Raw genomic sequence first — 18,647 nt, forward strand, 5'->3', positions numbered from 1 at the left:
CATTAAAATTTAATTCTTTTGATGTATCTATTTGTATCAAAATTCCGTTTTTTAGAGTTTCGGTTACTATTGAGCCGGGTCGCTCCTTATTTGCAGTTCGTTACCACGAACTGTTTGATACAGACTTCGATCAAAGTTTCAGGATCAATTGAAGCTCATTTAATACGAAAAATTGGGATCTGGTTGGGTTTTCCTTTCTTAATTTTTTTAGACAACGAAACAGATCTTTTTAAAATAATAAATGAAATTGAAATACATTTATTTTAACAAACAAACCGTTACAAAAAACAAAATGAAAAGACTATTTAAATAAAATGGTGCATTACAACGAAGGAGTACACAAAAGGATTCTTTTAATAAAATGGGGGACTAAGATACTTTTCAAGGGTGTCTACAGGATGAGGATGGGTTTGGGTTGTTGGGTTTCATTTATATACTGATAGTAATTTCTGCTCGTTTTAGGTTTGAGTTATTAAACAACGTTGTTTCTGCTCGTCTTACATTTTAAAATGGCTCTTTACTTTTTTAAGAAAACCTCTTTTTTGGAAAGTGTTTATTTAATGAGTTAATTTCAAATATAACGTTTTCAGAAAGACTGCACGTGACAAAATTATCTGAAAATACAAAAAAAAAGTTTTGTGGCTCTTTGAACAGAATCTCTTCTTAAGGACGGATCCCATTCATCGCCCTTTGTGCTAGCAAGAAAATTTGTGTGATCTACCACTTTTATACTTTAAATATTTCTGGGCTAAGAGGGGAGGTACAACCGCTCCTCATCATCGGTTCTGAACACTTTTTCCAAATAGATTCCTTCAAGCTTAAGATATTACTGGGATGCCCTTCCCTCTTTGTTTTATCTGAAAAAGTTATGATAAGTCACAGAACTTGGGACAAAAATCTACGTTTTAAGACTTTAGGCCCCATAGCCCTGAGGGAATCGACTGAAACCCCTCCCCCACACCAATACTGTTTTGTAATACAAAATAACCGCTTTGAACGCTGTTGTGGTGCCATTTCTTTTGAACGGGCACTAGAATATACAATTTTAATTCAAATGCACCCACTCTTAATAGTCAATTGTCCATTATATTATCACTCATGGAAAAAATATGCAATTCTAAATTATCGTAAATAGGGAGCTAAACTTTCGCTCCTAAGTTCTCAGAAACTTGGAATATGGTAATAAAATTTATATTGCGATTTCATCCATTTTGAGAGATATTTTCTTTCTTTTTCCTACAATTTCATCTTAAATGCCAACAGTTTGTGATAAGCTTCATACTCTATTTATTTTTGGTATTTGATTCAACGCAGAAGGTTGGCTGTTTTAATGTGCCAATTGTTTTCAAAATTATACATTTTTTTCGAACTTGTGTTTTGTTGCTTTCTATTGATAAGTGTCGGCTTTTATTGGAAAAAAAGCCTTTTTTAACCAATATATTTCTTTCATTTTAGTATTCGCTTGACATGGCCCCTCTATCTGGCTTCCTGTCACTTATCTTTCAAAAATTAAATGTTGATCCTTCTCGACACTACGTCCAACTGAGCTTGCCCAGGAGCATACCACCAAATTCACAGGCAGAGCTGCTTAAAATAATGTTTGAGGAATTCGAAGTCCGAGGAGTTAACCTTTCAAATCAGTCTGTTTTAGCCCTATCTGCATATAGAGCAAATTCTGGAATTGTTGTGGATATTGGAGAACGAATAGATATAGTGCCAATTATGGATGGTTAGTTTTCTTGATAACGATTTCAAATTAAGCAGATATTGCTTCACTTCCTAGAAGTGATATTAGCAAACAAAGTTTTTTTTTCTGATTGTTAATTCCAAATTAATAAAGGAACATGATTTTGAGGTTTCTTATTATCTAATTTTGGGATTATTTTCCATCCCTTACTCCACGTGTTCTGCAGATGTAAACCGTCTATTTTCATTGTTAATTAATTTCATGTTAATTTTGAATTTGATCCCAATGGAAAATCTATTAATCTATGGCAATCTGTGCAGTTGTTGATCTACAAAAGAAGGAAATGGGAAAAAAACTGGTTGTAATCAAAGCTGCTTTATATAGGATATTTTTTTTTAGACCTATTAGGTGGCTGGTCACTAAATTTTTATATTTTTAACCATGCTATTTTAGAGAATAAAAAACCAGCCGTTCAGAAGCTAAATTGGTTATTCACTTTTGGTGATTTTACATTTTAGCATCAGAGAACTTCATTCAAGTTTTTTGTTCTCACGTGAACAGACCTACTTCCAAGAAATGTTACCTTATTGACAACCGAGGGATAAGTTTAAGAAATGGAGGTATTCTCTGAAAATGAGAATTAAGATAAAAAATGACAAAACAACGTTTACTATAATATGAATCATTTTTAAGTCAATTTGAACACGAGGCAAAATTGTATCGTTTGGCCAAGTCAAAATTTGGTCATATCATGTCAATTTAAGATTAATTTACCATAAGATCAAGCTGACGAAGTGCTTGAATGTCTTTATTTAGCTCCATTTTCCACACTCAAACCCATCAGTAAACTTTAATAGATCCTGGATATTCCCTAAAGTATAATTAGGACACTAATTCCAAAACTACCAATTTATTATTTTAATTCTCACGGTACTTCATTTTATGACGCCAGCGTCGAGAGATCAGACACTATCCTTCTCCAGTAAACCTGTTCTTGAGTCGCGGGTCCATCTTCAGTTCTTATTCTTGCCTTCCTTAGAAAAGGATGCAGAGTATCGGTCCATCTTGCTCCTGGTCGACCGCGTGGTCGTTTCCACCCAGTAATCACATGGTTGAAATCATATACGATGTGACAAGGGGTTTCTTCTGACATTCGAAGAAGGTGGCCGTACCATCTCAGTGTACGCCGTGCAACTTGCAGGGGAATGGAATCTGCATCGCACGGAACAGGAGATTGGCGTTGCTGATAAAGTCGTGCCAGCAAAGTCCCTCTATCTTTCAGATCCTTTGCTCTGGATTGTGTCCAACTTCCTGAAATAAATGGTGGTTGCTGGCCAAATTTCTGTGCCGTATGGTAGGACTGAGCCGACACATGCATTAAATATCCACATCTTCGTAAGACGACTGCGTGAGGGTTCTACAAAATGTTATTGAGTCTCCCTAGGCCAGAAGATGCCTTAGCGAGTCTTGCATTGACTTCAATCTTGACTGATCCATCACTTGACAGAATGGAGCCAAGGTACGTGAAATCCTTCACGACCGCTATTTAGTTTTGGCATACTCCGACTGTAAGAAAGGATTGTTAAGATAATTGTGAATCATTTTGCTCCAGCTAATGTTGAGCCCAACCTTGGTAGCTTCTTCTCTCATAACTGTCAGCGCTGCTCGAAGTTCTTCGAGGGTGTTTGTGATGAGTGCCATATTGTCAGTGAAGTCAATATCGCTTAAAAGTCTGTCACTGAACTTCAATCCAAATCTCAGTCGGGCGGTGGTCGTAATTAAATAATTCAGGAGCCGCGGCACAACCCTACCGAACTCCAGTACAAATGCAGAAAGGCTGGCTACGTTTCCCGTTGACTTGTACACAGCTTAACGTTTGTTCTTACAGTCTCTCAAAGAGAGAACAGTACTTCTTGGCAAGACCTGTTGTTTTTAAAAATGAGCAACAGCGACTTCCTATCTTCAGAGTCAAGTTCAGTCTTGAAGTCGACAAAGCCTCTGTATGCCTTCTTTTGAAATTCCCGTGTTTTTTCTATCAACTTCCTAAAAGTGAATATCTGTTCGTTTTTAGAACGAACAGGCGTGGAACCTGCTTGTACTATTCTTCGGTTCTTCGAAGTGTACTAGAGCACCTGTCGTGGAGAGTCATTGCAAAAACTGTAGCAGAGACGGAGAGCAACGTTATACCTCTGTAGGTAGAGCATTGGTTCCTGGATCCTTTCCTTTTCCATAATGGCAGAATTATTACAGCGCGCCAATCCTTCGGAATGATCTCCGTGTGCCACACTATGCAGAACATTGTTTGGTGCCACAGCAACAAGGCAGGATCTCTGGACTTCAGAAGATCCACAGCTATTTCACAGCAGCCAGGCGTGTATTTATTTTTCAATCTCTTCATAGATCTATTGTTTTCGTCGAGGAAAAATGGTCCTTCATCATTACTCCCAAGTGGAATCGTTGGCGCAAGGGATGCAGCTTTTATGAGATCTGGGTCAGGATATCGGGAACTGCCGGAGTTACGAAGGGTGAAGAAGTGATTTTTCCATCTCTCGTGCTGGGCTGAGTCATCTGGTACGGGAGCAACTATGGGGCCGAATGAGGTTACTTCCTTAGAATTAAGTTCACAGAGATGTCTATAGTGCCCCAATGTCGCCTTTGCCGGCGGCATCTTCTTGCTCCTTGGTCTTGTCTTGGACAAACTGTTGCCTATCGCGATGGACCAGTTTATTTCTCACAGGTGTAAAGCAGATTGCAATTTGTAAATGGATGACTTCAACGCAACACCACAAAAATTTGTAAATGGATGACTTCAACGCAACACCACAAAAAGACGAACTAATAAGCCACCCAGAACCCCAATATACGTAAATCTTATAGTCTGAGGATTATGTATGTCCATTTTTTTTTTTAGATGAACAAAATCATTAGCACTTTTGAAAATAATTTGGATTAAATTTTATCCCTCTGGAAAATTCAGTATGGAAATATAAGAACATCGTCAATATTTTCTTCAATTTAAAAACTGTTTGTTTTTGTGCAGTTCTGTTTTTGATGTAACAGTACGTGGCGACGAACTGTAAGTAAGGAGCGATGCGGCTCAATAGTAACCGAAACTCTAAGAAACACAGTCTTGATAACAATAGATGCATCAAAAGAATGGACCTTCGATACTTATTCAAAATATGCAAAACTCATCAAATTTAATGTTACCCATTAGAAGTTACGAGCCTGGGAAAATTTGCCAAATTTTTGAAAAAAAGGGGAAACATACCAAAAGCATCAAGTGATCTTAATGAAAATCACACCATCAGATTCAGCATATTAGAGAACCCTACTGCAGAGGTTCCAAGCTCCTATGTACAAAATTTGGAATTTTGTATTTTTTGCCAGAAGAACGATCACGGATGCTTGTTTTATTTGTTTGTTTTCCCCAGGAGTGATCGTATCAAACCAGTGATTCTAGAGGGGTTGGGAGAGGGCTCATTTGATCGGAAATAAAAATTTCCAGCTTCCTTTTTAAGTAACCAAAAATACTGGAGGGCACCTGGCTCCCCTCCCACGCCCTCTTTTCCCCAAAGTCACCTGATCAAAATATTTAGACAATCATTTTCTTCAGCATAGTCGAAAAAATTAGTAACTATGTCTTTGAAGATGACTTGAAAAAGCTTATTACTCTAATAATAATTCTTATATAATTGGAGCAAAAAGTCAAACTTTAGCGTAAAGAGCGAATTATTGAGGAGGGGGATACCCTTCATATGCGTAATAGTTTATGTTCGTTTTAGTTTTAACATTGCTCCTTACTTTCAGTTGAAAAAACTTTTTTTAATTTAATCTGTTAAAGGATTCATATCTTTGATGATCTCTCGGAAGATGCTCAAAGTAAAGGCTTTGGACAGAATGGGATGGACAAAGAGTGCCCTTCATGAGCCTATCCGTCACGGGTCCCCTAGCGCTGCGACAAGTTTATATAAGTTGCCTAAGTCTTTCTGGCTGTCCTTTTTTAGAATTTTCCCTGTTTTTATACGTCTCTTCCTCTCCAGATTTTTCTAGGCTTTTTTACGCTTCACGATTTCTGGCGTATGTTTTAGTGTTTGCTTTCCAAGTTCAAGTCATGACTAGTAGTGGATCTCAGTTTAAAATTGCTTCCTTTTTCGGTTCTTTAATACCAGTGCAGGAATCTCAAGGACTTTTTTTTTAATTTTAATTTTTAAGTAATTTAAATTTTAAGACCAACATAAGTTTGGGGTACCAAAATATCCATGAATGAATACTTCTTCAGAACAATGATTTTTAATTGTTATTTGTTTGAAGTAGATGAAATTATTTAGTAGAAGTAGATGAGTATTTATTAATACCGTTTTAGAGAAAAAATTTTTGAGCAAACCCGTACATACGGGCAAAAAAAATGAACTAAATTCTTGGGTGGCATTACTTTTCCTACCTCTCGTTTCTATGTCCATGATCTCATAGATATAAATAATTCCTCTTTAGCTTAGATTTTAGGATCTGGAATCTGTAAGCCCATAAAACAGCCCTCTAAATGACCGCATTTTTTTTTTTAGTTACCTTTGATCTAATATTCTAACATTTTCATCAGGTTACATGCTGAACTCTGGTACCTCTCGAGTTCCTTATGGTGGCTGTGAAATTATAGAGCATGTTCGCCAATTCCTGCTCCAGAAGAACTATTCCCTCGTTTCAGAAGTTGAAACATATTTTGTTCGATTGGCCCTAGAACGTTTATGTTATGTTTCAGGACCATCACCTGGAGCTTATCATACCGATTTACAGCTCTCTCATAAGGATCCCTTGGCTGTAAGCGCATCTTTAAGTCTTGAACAGTTTAACAGTGAAAGTATTCCATGGCGGTAAGTATAAACAATTCAAATTTAATTTTCAGGTCAGTTTATAAATTAAAATAAAAAAAAAGATGATGTTGTAGGACATAAGACCATTAGTGTTTAATGTAAAACGCGCAATAGATTAGTAAATCGCAAGAAAGATCCACTCATGTGGGTGAGCCAAAAAATGTATTCTTTTATGGGCACCATACGCATAATTAGGAGGGGGACTAGGGAGTTAAAGCTTGCCCCTCCATTATTCTGGAAACCTGATTTTATTCATTCATTATCCTTTAACTATTTTTTAAATATATACGTATCAATGCATTTAAATGCAGTTCAACCAATGAAAAATAACTTTTCTAACTCTGTTGCTTAGGCCTACGAGTTTTGGCCCTCATACAAATCTTAAAGGTAAAATTGACCCCCCCCCCCCGATGAGTAATTGTTGGTTGGAATTGGCATAGAAACCACCGAGAAATGTAAACTTTTAATATGCATAAATAGAGTGGTTGAATAAGATTGGTCATTTCATGGCCAAATTTTTTTACTTCATTTTTTTCTCCAAACTGGTACTACAGTCCATCTAGGGAAAATACACATGATACCGAAGCAACTCAAAGGTTAGCTCTTGAGAGTTGGTGTAAACCACCGATCTTTTACGTTCGTTTTTAAAGAATACCAGTGAGATCACCCTACAAGAAAGACTTGAGGCCATGTGCACCAGTTTTAGATAGAATGCATCAATAAATATTTAATGTTGATCTCATTTTTGTCTTAAATGTCTTTTAACAATCCTATCCTGTTTTGATTTTGACTGTATCAGTTGTGTGCTTTCGTTCTCTTGTTTTTTTTTTGCTATATTATAATTTTTTTTCTCAATAGCCTTATTTTGAATGCTTTTATTGAGATTGGTACGTGTTGAGTATAAGATGTAAATCTGGCAATATCTGCGGGCCCTATCCCACACAAGAATTGATTAAAGGCGCGGATAAAAAATATTTCGGGGAGTCAAGAAGAATAATAAATAAATTTCTACCCCCCCCTTCTTCAAAACTCGTTCCATATTTATTTGAATGCTCCAGGGTATGAAAGCATATTTTTCAAGGCTTTAGGTTCACTCCTTCCGCATACACAAAGATCTACTGGTCACCTCTAGAATGGCTAATGCGCAATTATAGAACACTGTGAATAATTTTAGCAAGTCTGAAATGATTAAACTTAGTTAAATGCTGCTTTAAAAGAAATATTTATTAACCGTTTATTTTGAGGGAGCACGTCGATCTTTAGGAAAGAATGGGCTAGCGCGATGCATTAATGTCTCTTGAATTTGAAAAAACTCAATATATACTTCTTATATATCGATTGGATCGATATATAAGACAATCAATTGAATATCTCAGAGTTTTTAATTGATGGCTTTTTGGTCCCTTTTGGGGTAAACTTATCGTTTTACATCACAAAATGGCAGAGAATGTAACTTTGTTCCGGCACGACCTTTTCTGGTAATCAAAAAGGTCAGTGGAACGTTCAAATTTATTTCTAATGAGCCTTCTTCTCATACTCTTGAAAACTGTTTCGATTCGATCACCCCATGGGAAGAAAACCATAAGCGAGCAAGCAAGTAAACATATGTCCGTGACCATACTTCTTGGAAAAAATAAAAATTTTTATATTTTTGTAGATGAGGGCTTGAAACCTGTACAATAGAGTTCTCTGATATGCCATATTTGATGGTGTAATTTTCATCAAAATTAATCGCCCTTTTTGGGTTGCCTTCCCTCCTTTTCAAAAACTGGGTAAATTTTGCCTTTTATTCCATTTTCGGAAATCAGGCGATGTTTCATAGGCTCGTAGCGTCTTGACACTTTTAAACCAACATTTGGATTCAGCATAAAAAGCTAATTCTGTTGATATTTTAATTGTTATCAAAGCCGCCTTTTTAGAGTTTTGTTTACTATTATCCTGAGTCGCTCCTTACTTTGAAATGTTAGGTTGGAACAATTGAATAAAAAACAGAGAAATAAATATAAAGACGACAAATGGGTCAATGGCCAGTAAATGAAAGCGAAGAGAAACTACAAAAATCCAACGGATATTTCGCCCGTATACAACAAGACGTCTCCAGCGTAAAAAAAAGAAACTAGAAACTAAAACTAAAAAATATAATTAAGAAATATATATAAAACTAAAATAGATTAAAATAAAATATATAACATACAATTAATCATATTTACAATTTGCAGCTACCTTCATCAAACCACGAAAGTAACTGGATTAAAATTTTTAAAATAACGAAAAAACTAGAAATATAATATTGTAACATAATCTTATCAAAGCTTTTGATGCTGCTATTCTTTTAGGTTTGTTAATTGAACTACTTACAATGTTAATAACAATTGAATATTCTCTGGAATCGTCGGGAACATTAAGATTTAGAAAAAGATATAGTCTATAATTGTTCTTAATATTTTACTTTCTAGTCTTTCAATGCTATATTGAACAAATCCTGTGACATTCTATTCCCATAATTGTATCTTTCCTTTTTCCTGTTTTTTCTTTAAACCTCAATTCTTCATTTGTGATATGTATGGCTTCCGGCAATATTAGTCATGTGGTATTACAAAGTGGTCTGTCCAACTTTGTTGACCCCCCTCCTCCAAAAATCAGTAAATTAAGACGTTCCAAACTTCTCTATCTTCTTTCCAAATATTCCGAGATAAGTTCAATATTATGGTACCTAAAAAACTAGCCCCCCCCCCATGACATATAGAACAGAATTACTGACATATACTTAAATTCAAGGGAACTTGTACTAGACTCTGGAAGATTTCAAGTTCCAGAAGGTCTGTTTAACCCTGAAGCTTGGGGCCTAGACCACCCAGGTGTGCAAAAATTGGTCTCGAGAGCTATTCAAGAATGTGGTGTGGATATTCGCAAGGAAATGTCCAGAAGTATATTTCTTGCTGGAGGTGTTACAATGTTACCTGGCTTTGCTGAACGACTGGAAGAAGAAGTCAATAGATTAACACCATCTGGAATAACCCCCAAGGTGACGAATTTTCGTTTTTCAGTGCGAGATATATCTTTAAATATGTGAGGAGTGTAAAATAAATTTGGCCCATTTTCTTACTCATGTTTCAAGTTCTCACTTAAATCATATTCACACAAGTAAACTGGTCAACAGGTCAATTTCAAGTAAGTTTCGAAAGATCAAGGTTGTCAATTAGGTACCAAATGCCATTCATTGCAAACAAATATAAGCTAAATGACAAAACTCTGATTGATCCATCCCAAAAATCTCAGCTGAATTTAAAAAAGCAAATGTTAAGGATTGTTTAGTAATGATTGTTTATTCACGGTTAAAATATATGATAATTTTCTTTGCGTGTTTGTTTTTGTGTCCCCATGTTGGGGTGGCCTCCCACGCCCCTACTGCCCAGCATTTCTTTATTTCTTATGTTTTTGTTGTTTTTTTTTTCGTTTTTTTTTTTTTTTGGTTAACCAAGTTAATTTTCGCCATTATTATAATTACTGTGATGACATGTTTTGTTTTTTCTATGTCCTACTATTTCTATACGTAAATTTACAAGTTCTGCTATCCGTTGGGGCCTAATTTTTTTGTATTTTAAGCAAATAATTGGAAATATATTTCCGTGTAGGTTATCTATTATTGTACCTTCATAATAATCGGCTTTGGGGTCTTGTATATTTATGTGCCGATGGATTTGCTCTAGTGCCCTGAACCTAATAATTTAAGTTGCTAATGAATTTGAAGTTCAATTGGAGCTTTTTGATTCTTTTACAACACAAGAAAACTAACATCCTGTGAGATAATTGCTAGAATTAATTATCATAGATAGCGATTTAGAGAGAAAGTGAGAGGAAAAAAGAAAAAGAGGCAGAAAAAAAAGAAAGAAGCAGCGAAAAAAACTCATAAGATTACTAAAATCGAGAACTTGAGAAGGTGAATTTTGACACATTTCTAGAGCCTTCTCAGTGAGTGGTATTTCTGTGTGCCAAAGAACAAACAATTTTTGATCAATAAAATCTGCAATAAGTTTGTTATAATCCAGTCGTGCATGATATAGCGTAAACAATTACCACCTGCCGATATCGTAGTTATACACACCAGAGTAAGAAAATAAAATTGAATAAAAACTGACCATCATCAAAGCTCAGTGGTAATTAAGTGCTTGTCAGGAATCAAGCTCGGTGCCAAACGAAAAATAACATGAACGAATGAGGTAGTACAGGTTATATGAAAACATTAAGGGGTTTGGAAGCTCAAGGAATCAAACTGGAAGTCAAATGGAAAATAGGGCATCCTCGAACGGGATGATAACAGACCTTAAGAAAAATATTAAGGGGTCTTGAACCTCACTGGAATGAAAATAGAATGGAGCTCTGAAGGGGGCAGGATGGAAAAGGAACTTATACAGGGGATGTTGCGATGTATTATCACTCGTAGAAGAACAGTGGTATATTATATTTATCGAAATTTTCTAGATAGATCACTAGCATAGCAAAACTATAAGACAATCTAGCATATCTCATTCATTTCAGGTCCATGCCTCACCTTACAGATATCACGCAGCTTATCTCGGCGCCTGCGAGTTTGCCACCTCAACTGTATTTGAACAGCAACGAATCAATTTAGAGGATTGGAAAAGCTTAGGACCAAATGTTATTAGAAAGTGGAAAGCTTAAATAAACACAACTTACAATTAATCTGAAAACTTATCATTATGAATAGGTAAATGTAAGATGGATGGCAAAAAGACGTGAAAAATTAACTTTAAGGAAATATCTGTGAGCAAACATATGACAGATTATGACGAAGTACGTTAAAACACATTGATAATTGTGATCAAGAGTGAAGTCACATTAGTGAAATTTTCTATAAATGAAATCGGTTGTCGTAATAAAATGCCATTTTTGTCGAATGTGAGTTTTGCATAAAACTTAAAATCAATCTGTACAGTTAGAATATAGATATCTTCTGCCGTTACAAAAACGAAAAGCGGTTCATAAGCCGAACTTTACTTCTTTCCGTGCATATAAATCATCATTTTATAAAAATGTATTTGCCTTAACCAGCAAAAACACACAAAACCCCATATAATCTAATTCTTTACCGTGCTTAAAATAGTCTGATCTGTTTTTTATACTACAAAAGCAACTTTTGCCCTAAAAAGAATGAATTCCCGTAATATGTACCCACGGAAAATGAAACATCAAGTGTGGCGCTGTAACACATTGTCGTTAGGAGTTATCAGTTACATGCTTTAACTACAGAGCTGATGGGGTCTGGTTAATTAGTTTTACTTCTATGGTGTATTTATATATAAAGATAAATATTTTTCATTTAACCGGGTTTTCTCAGTTTACAGACATAGCCAATTGTTACATAAGATAAGCAGAGGAAAATGACTAAAAATTGAAAATAAAAGCAATTGGAAAGTGCAAGAACTATTACGAACATTGCAGAATTTCGCCTTTTATATGCTTTTGGGGCTTCAACCTCATCTTAGTATATCCTTTTCTAGAGCTTACGTAATACATATTTTACAATTTGTCGTAGAGGGTACAGCATTAAAATAATCACTTTAGAAAAGTGACTTTCTAGAAAAACGGCTTTCAGGAGGCAATCATAGTACTTTTTCTATTCTTCTTGCGCATACATGATAGCTTTCCAGTGAAAACTGAGAACAATCAACGAAAAATTCTGCTGAATTGGGCCAATGATTGCCATAAATGAAAACAGAGTTTTTATTGTTCTTCAGCACCACCTGAAATAGTTCGACTAGTGCAGATATTAAAACAATGTTCACGAATGAATCTAAAATATTGGTTAGTTTTTTAACCAATATTTCTTTGGTTAGTTTTACACGTTGAAAAGATGAACAAAGTCGAAAATGTAATTGATCCAATTTAAAACTAGCCCTCCGTGTAACTAGTCTTCAATCGTTTTCCGATAAATCCTACTTTTTCATAGAGCTACCCTAGCTATGTGGATGGCACACCGGACTCCCAATCCTGTGTTATTGGGATACGAGTTCAAATCAAGGTGCTGCCACGATCCAAGTCCTTCCTTAGGGGCTAGTGGCGTAACTCTGCAAGCTCAGCCACCTGGGATTTGGAGGCAACGGGCCTTTGAGACCTGAACCTCAATCCATTTGGATTGACCCCAAAATAATATATGGTAAGATAATCTTCTCGAACAGAAACTCATTGCATGTACGTGGAACCATCAATGGCCTCCTCTGTCCAAAGTACGTTAAGTGAATTCTAAAATCCAAAAATATTATGGGATAGATTTTGTACAGATTTGTATGTTATCGCGATATAGTGCCGTTACCGTAAGCTCGTTATTTGTATTGCACACATTATTGGTTGGCTAAAAAAATGAGTATATTTATAATCAGTTTATTATTGAATAAAATTGTTCTTTTCAGTATTTTGCCTTAACAGTTATTGTAATTAGCAAAACTTTCTTATCTTACGAGAACAGCGCATTAGTAATGAAAATCGCTGCTAGTGTTAAATTTTTTTGCCATTAAGATAAATTGGTCAAAATTGAATGGATCAAAAGTCCCTAAGCTTTAGACCTTTATTTTTTTTGTATTATTATTATAAGCGAAAACTGGTCTTTTCGGTTGTAAGGGCGAAACCAAAACAATATTTAAACTAGTTTTAATTTATTTTAAAGGAATTATTCAAAGATACAAATAATCTTCGTCAGTAGAGGGGGTGGGGATGCGGGCAAGAAGGGTCTCACCTGAGCCCCACTAATCATACCAATCCTTGTACGGATGAGTCATCGCAAAAGTGGTGATTTACTACAGAGCTATGTGTCATCTAACGTGTCATTTGCAATCCTTGGCTTGGGAAAGCTTTTAATTACGACAGTTATTGGAAAAATTCTATCGCTTTCGATTCAGTTGTGTTTCTCTAAATTCAAAAATATCTTTTAAGTATGATTTCAGCTGTAATCCAGCATGAAATACGTCATAAACCTAAACTTATTGCCATTGTAACGTAGAAAGCTGGCAGCTGTCATCACGTAATTTCCTAGTTCAAAAACTTCCAGAAAAATTCCTTAGGATTTGAAGGAAGTAGGAGTTTTGCTTATGTTTTCACGTGTATTTTGAAGAAAAGAAATAGGGAATAAAGATTGAAAGTTGCATTTATTACTTAATAAATATCTAGTAAAGGATAAATTATATTTACATAGTAAGGTAGTCCCCCAATATAAAGTGACATAGAATTAAGAGAAATAAATCTATAATTTGTTACTAGAATCTTATTATTAAGAACTACAAAAAACTCCTATTAAAATAATTAGCTAAATTAAAAGTCACAAATGAATATACTCAATGAATTTTTCTTCGTGTAAATTATACAGCCATTGTGTTCTGACAAATGGAACACTCAGTTCGGATTCCCATATCGTTTTCAGCAAGTCTTGAAAGCAACTTTAGCATTTTTTTAAGCAACGTGAGGTGATGATCTAAGATAAATATGCAGTATATTCCCTCTTCTGAAATAAACAATAGATTGCTATATATTGGATTTTCACAGCCTACACAGTCTACAGTTTAATTAGTAAATTTTAAAATTGCTCTTGACGACGAAAATTACATGTGAAATTCATACCCCTTGAAATAATTATTTATACTTGCTTTTAAATAGTGCTATATAGCAGCGGTCGTCAACCTTTAGAAGTGCATGGGCCACTAAATGCATCATTTTTTATTTGGTGGACCAAAAAAGGTGCTGTAAATACATCTATACATGATAATCAGAATTTTTTAATATAGTTAATAGGAAATACGCACAAAGGTAATATATATATATATATATATATATATATATATATATATATATATATATATATATATATATATATATATATATATATATATATATATATATATATATATGTATATATATATATATATATATATATATATATATATATATATATATATATATATATAGTAATTATTTTAAAAAAAGAAGAAAACACTGATGTTTTTAGTGTGATGGTTGCTCTTCTTTATTTGACATCATGATGAAGAGTTTGGGTTCCAATGATTTTACTGCAAGACAAAGAGCTGCATCTATTCCAAACCGAGAGTGGTACCAAGTTTTAATGACTGACACAGACTGAAATGTTTTTTCACATAAATATGTAGCTTCAAGGTTCAAGGTTTAATTTAAAAAATATCTGTACAAAATAAACATAAATAGAGGGTAAACGCCGGAGACACAAGGTCGAATGAAAAAAACCCGGTACATTAATCGGAATAAACCTATTTGAAAACAAAAAATAAATAAGAGTTATTCCATGACTCACCAATAGACGGGCATCCACTCCACAAACCCACCGACACCGGGCAAAGATCCACCGAAAACACACCAATAAAAACAAACCAACGGGCGAGCAAGGGTAACCGATGACCGGCAGCTCACAGGGCAAAACACCCAACAAAACAATATTATCAAATGTACCCAGTTTTTTCATATATATTATTAGTTCTTGAATTTATTTATAAGGATAGAATGAAGTTGCTTTTTTATATTTGGAAGAGATTTGCTGCAATCAATAAATGGTAGATAAGACACCATGAACCCGTGGTTGAAAATAGTGGCGAGAACCGTGATCTCTCTGTGCTTAATTTTAGCTGCTGAATGTTCCATTTATGTCGGGTTTCATAAGCATGGGCATGTTGCACAGGGAAAAAATTATTCGAATGAAAATACAGAGGTAGTTCCGACCAGTCATATTTTACCTTAAATAAAAAAGAATTAAGGGTGAATATCTGTGAAACAGGCAAAATATTAGTTAGAAGATATAGAGTATCAGTTTTACTCTTATTAGGATACGAAGACGGTGATGGTAAATATTTCTGTAAAATTAGAAGGGTCCGGTTTTGAGGAATTTGTATCGGTTTCACATGACATTTGAATGTTGCCAAATATATCAGAGGACAATACGTAAGATGGGAATGAACCAACGCAAAATAAATTAGACGTATGATTTCATATGGAAAAAAATGCTGAAACCTTCGCATTATACCAACCTCTTGAGCAACTTTATCCCGTAATCTGTTACAATGTTCTTTATTTGACAGGTTGTCATCAACAATAAAACCAAGATACCGGAGCGAAGTTACCCTTTGAATTTGAATATTTGTAGCATGATCAAATATTGTTGAAATTCCTTGTGCATTCTGCCCAATTCTACTATAAATGATAAATTTGGTTTTTTATGCATTTAATGACAAACAATTAGCTTTTAACCATACAAGAAGTTGTGAAAATACGATTTGCAACTTCTCTTTGAGATCCTCTTCCGACTGTCCAGTAAGTGATGATCCGGTATCATCAGCGAAAAGAACATTCTGACCATGATTTTCTGTCGCTGATGGAAGGTCATTTATGCATTTTATAAAAAGCAGTGGTCCCAGGATTGAACCTTGCGGAATACCAATATTTGACAACAGACATGGATCCGAAACTGTGTCGTTGATCATAGTCACTTAGGAGCGACCACTTAGGTAAGATACGATAAAATCATGCGCTGGTCCCCGTATCCCACCATGGTTTAATTTGTACAACAATATTTCATGGCATAACGAATCGAATGCCTTCTCAAGGTCCAAAAATATACTCGCCGGGATCCATTTTTTGTCCAGACATTCGTGAATAAATTGCACCATAGTTAATATAGCATCCTGCGTACTATGCTATTTTCTAAATCTATATTGTGTTTTTGAAAAATAATCTTTTGAACAGAGAAAATTATACATTCGATTATAAAAACATCGCTCCATTAGTTTAGAAAAACCCGAAAGAACAGAAATGGGTCTATAATTCGAGCAATTAGTCCGGTCACCACTTTTATATAGCGGTAACACTTTCGCTTTTTTGAAAGAATCCGGAAAAGTTCCCGATCTAAATGACAGATTTATTAAAGGACACATAACTTTATGGGGGAATTTCCATTCTTTAAAAGCTTACCAACCTTAACAACCTCTTCCTCTGTTACCGGAGTTAAAAACATAGATTTTTCAGAAGGACTTCCTAGGTACATACGATAATTACATTGCCCATGGGACACATTACGTTGGAGCTTATTAGCTACTGACTGCCCGATTGACACGAAATGAGAATTTATGTAATTTGCCATTTCTAGTTCCCTTTCAATTGTATTACCATGGCCATCCATGGTATTACATGTTTGATGGTGAAGAAGACGTCCGCGATCGATTTAGACATGAGTTGATTACTTCCCAAGTTTTCTTTGGGGACTTACTTACTTCATTAAAAGAATCGAAATAAAATTTCATTTTAGCATTACGTAGTATTTTTGAAAGTAGTTTTTTATAATTTTTGAAAGTTCTTCTATTTTCTTCCCTTGGAAAAGATATTAAAGTTTTATAGAGATTGTTTTTATGTTTTATTGAAGTCAAAAGGGCGGGCGATATTCATGGTTGGATGGGTTGATTATATTTCCGTTTTCTTTTTTTTACTCTTGGGCACGACTCATCAAGTGCAGCATTAAATCCTTCTAAAAAATAATTCGTGGTAGAGTTTATTTCATAAGCATCAAATATAGGAGACCAATTAGTTAAATTCAGTTTATACTTTAGACATACTAGATTTTTTTTTTTTATCAATAATCAGGGTTGCTGTGTCTGGTGATTTTATTTTATGAAATTAGTATCTCACATCAGAAATTAAAAAAAGAAAATGATCAGAGAAATCCGTCAGAACAAACTGTGAAGACGTGGCTGGTGTTGTTAAAAATATGTTGTCAATGAGAGTTGCACTAGTCGATGCAACACGCGTTGGAATTGTACACGAAAGGAATTAGGGAATTCGATGTCATTAATGTAATAAATTCTGTTGTATGAGTATTTTCATTAAACTCCAGTAGGTCTATATTAAAATCCCCCATAACCACAACATCCTTATCGTCCAAAGATGCTAGTAGAGACTCCAGAGATTGCAAAAAAAGCGGTATTAGGGCTGACGGGGGCTTATACACAACACAAACTTGAATTTTTTAGTCCCAAGCCGACATTCAACAGCCAGTATTTCACACACTTTTTCAACATTATATTTTTCCAGTTCTGGCAGTCGCTCAAACTGCGCTCCATCTTTCAAAAATAACCCAAGGCCACCTTTTTCATGGACTAGTCGATTCTTATCAATGAATTTATATCACGGGATTTTCACATTATATTTTGTCTCATCATTAATAAATGTTTCAAAAATCCCCAAAATGTCAATTTGATTTGCTGGCAATAAATTTGTTAGTTCATCAATAGAACTCATGAGCCCTTGTACATTCACAAACACCATTCGCAATGAATTATGTTCAAATATGTTTATTTCATCAGGAGAAACGTACGATGACGGTCTTATTTTTAGAAAAAGTGTTGTTTTCTCTTTGACCGAATACATGAAAAGTTTCAGAAAGTAAAGATAGGTTAAGGGGTTTTCCCTCCAAAGCCACCAGTCTATCGCCCCCCCCCCGCAGCCGCAAACTTTAAAGTCAACTAAATAATATTCGAAAGATCCCACCCCGTGTCTGTAAGCCCGCGTGACAAGGAGCCCGTACCACTGCCGAGTCATGAAAACTTACTATGCTTATCATCATTCGAGAAGACCTAAGTTGAGAAGGTATAAGTAGAACAGAAATAACTGGGGTAGAAATAATCAAAAGAAGCTTGAACCGAGCTAGCCTAAATAACACATAAAAATAAAAAATCAACATTTCTCAAACACAAAAACGAAACAATTATCAATCTAGAGCGGGATTGATCTAATATCTATACCCTAGTCGTCTTTAATATCTCTTATGCTTTTGCCCACTGCGACTCCGTATCCGATTTATACTCTAGCCAGAGCTTGGCCCCTTTTTGTTTCATTCGTATGAGTTGTGCGGATCCATTCTCTCGCAGTTCCTTACCCTTAGACAGTAACTCGTTTCTAACAGAATTTAATTTGGGCCGCAATTCCGTGCAAATCCGGACCCCAGTTCCTTTCAGCTTCGATATCGAACTGAAGATTGATTGAATATCTTTTTCTGACGACACTGT

The 18,647-nt window shown here is 35.1% G+C and overlaps 1 protein-coding gene across 1 annotated transcript in view; it reads left to right on the forward strand.

Annotated features, from left to right (window-relative positions):
• LOC148942807 (uncharacterized) overlaps positions 1-12,991 on the forward strand; it is a 259,132-nt gene extending 246,141 nt beyond the window's left edge. The window contains exons 12-15 of the mRNA XM_089102069.1: positions 1,456-1,729; positions 6,288-6,558; positions 9,337-9,583; positions 11,098-12,991. Of these exons, the coding sequence (XP_088958195.1) occupies positions 1,456-1,729; positions 6,288-6,558; positions 9,337-9,583; positions 11,098-11,241 (936 nt within the window). The 3' untranslated portion in view covers positions 11,242-12,991. The remainder of the gene's footprint in view (positions 1-1,455; positions 1,730-6,287; positions 6,559-9,336; positions 9,584-11,097) is intronic.
• Positions 12,992-18,647: the final 5,656 nt, after the last annotated feature.

Source organism: Artemia sp. Qi Xiang Cuo, chromosome 16 (genome assembly GCF_049724085.1).
Source record: "Artemia sp. Qi Xiang Cuo chromosome 16, ASM4972408v1, whole genome shotgun sequence".
Lineage (NCBI taxonomy): Eukaryota > Metazoa > Arthropoda > Branchiopoda > Anostraca > Artemiidae > Artemia > Artemia sp. Qi Xiang Cuo.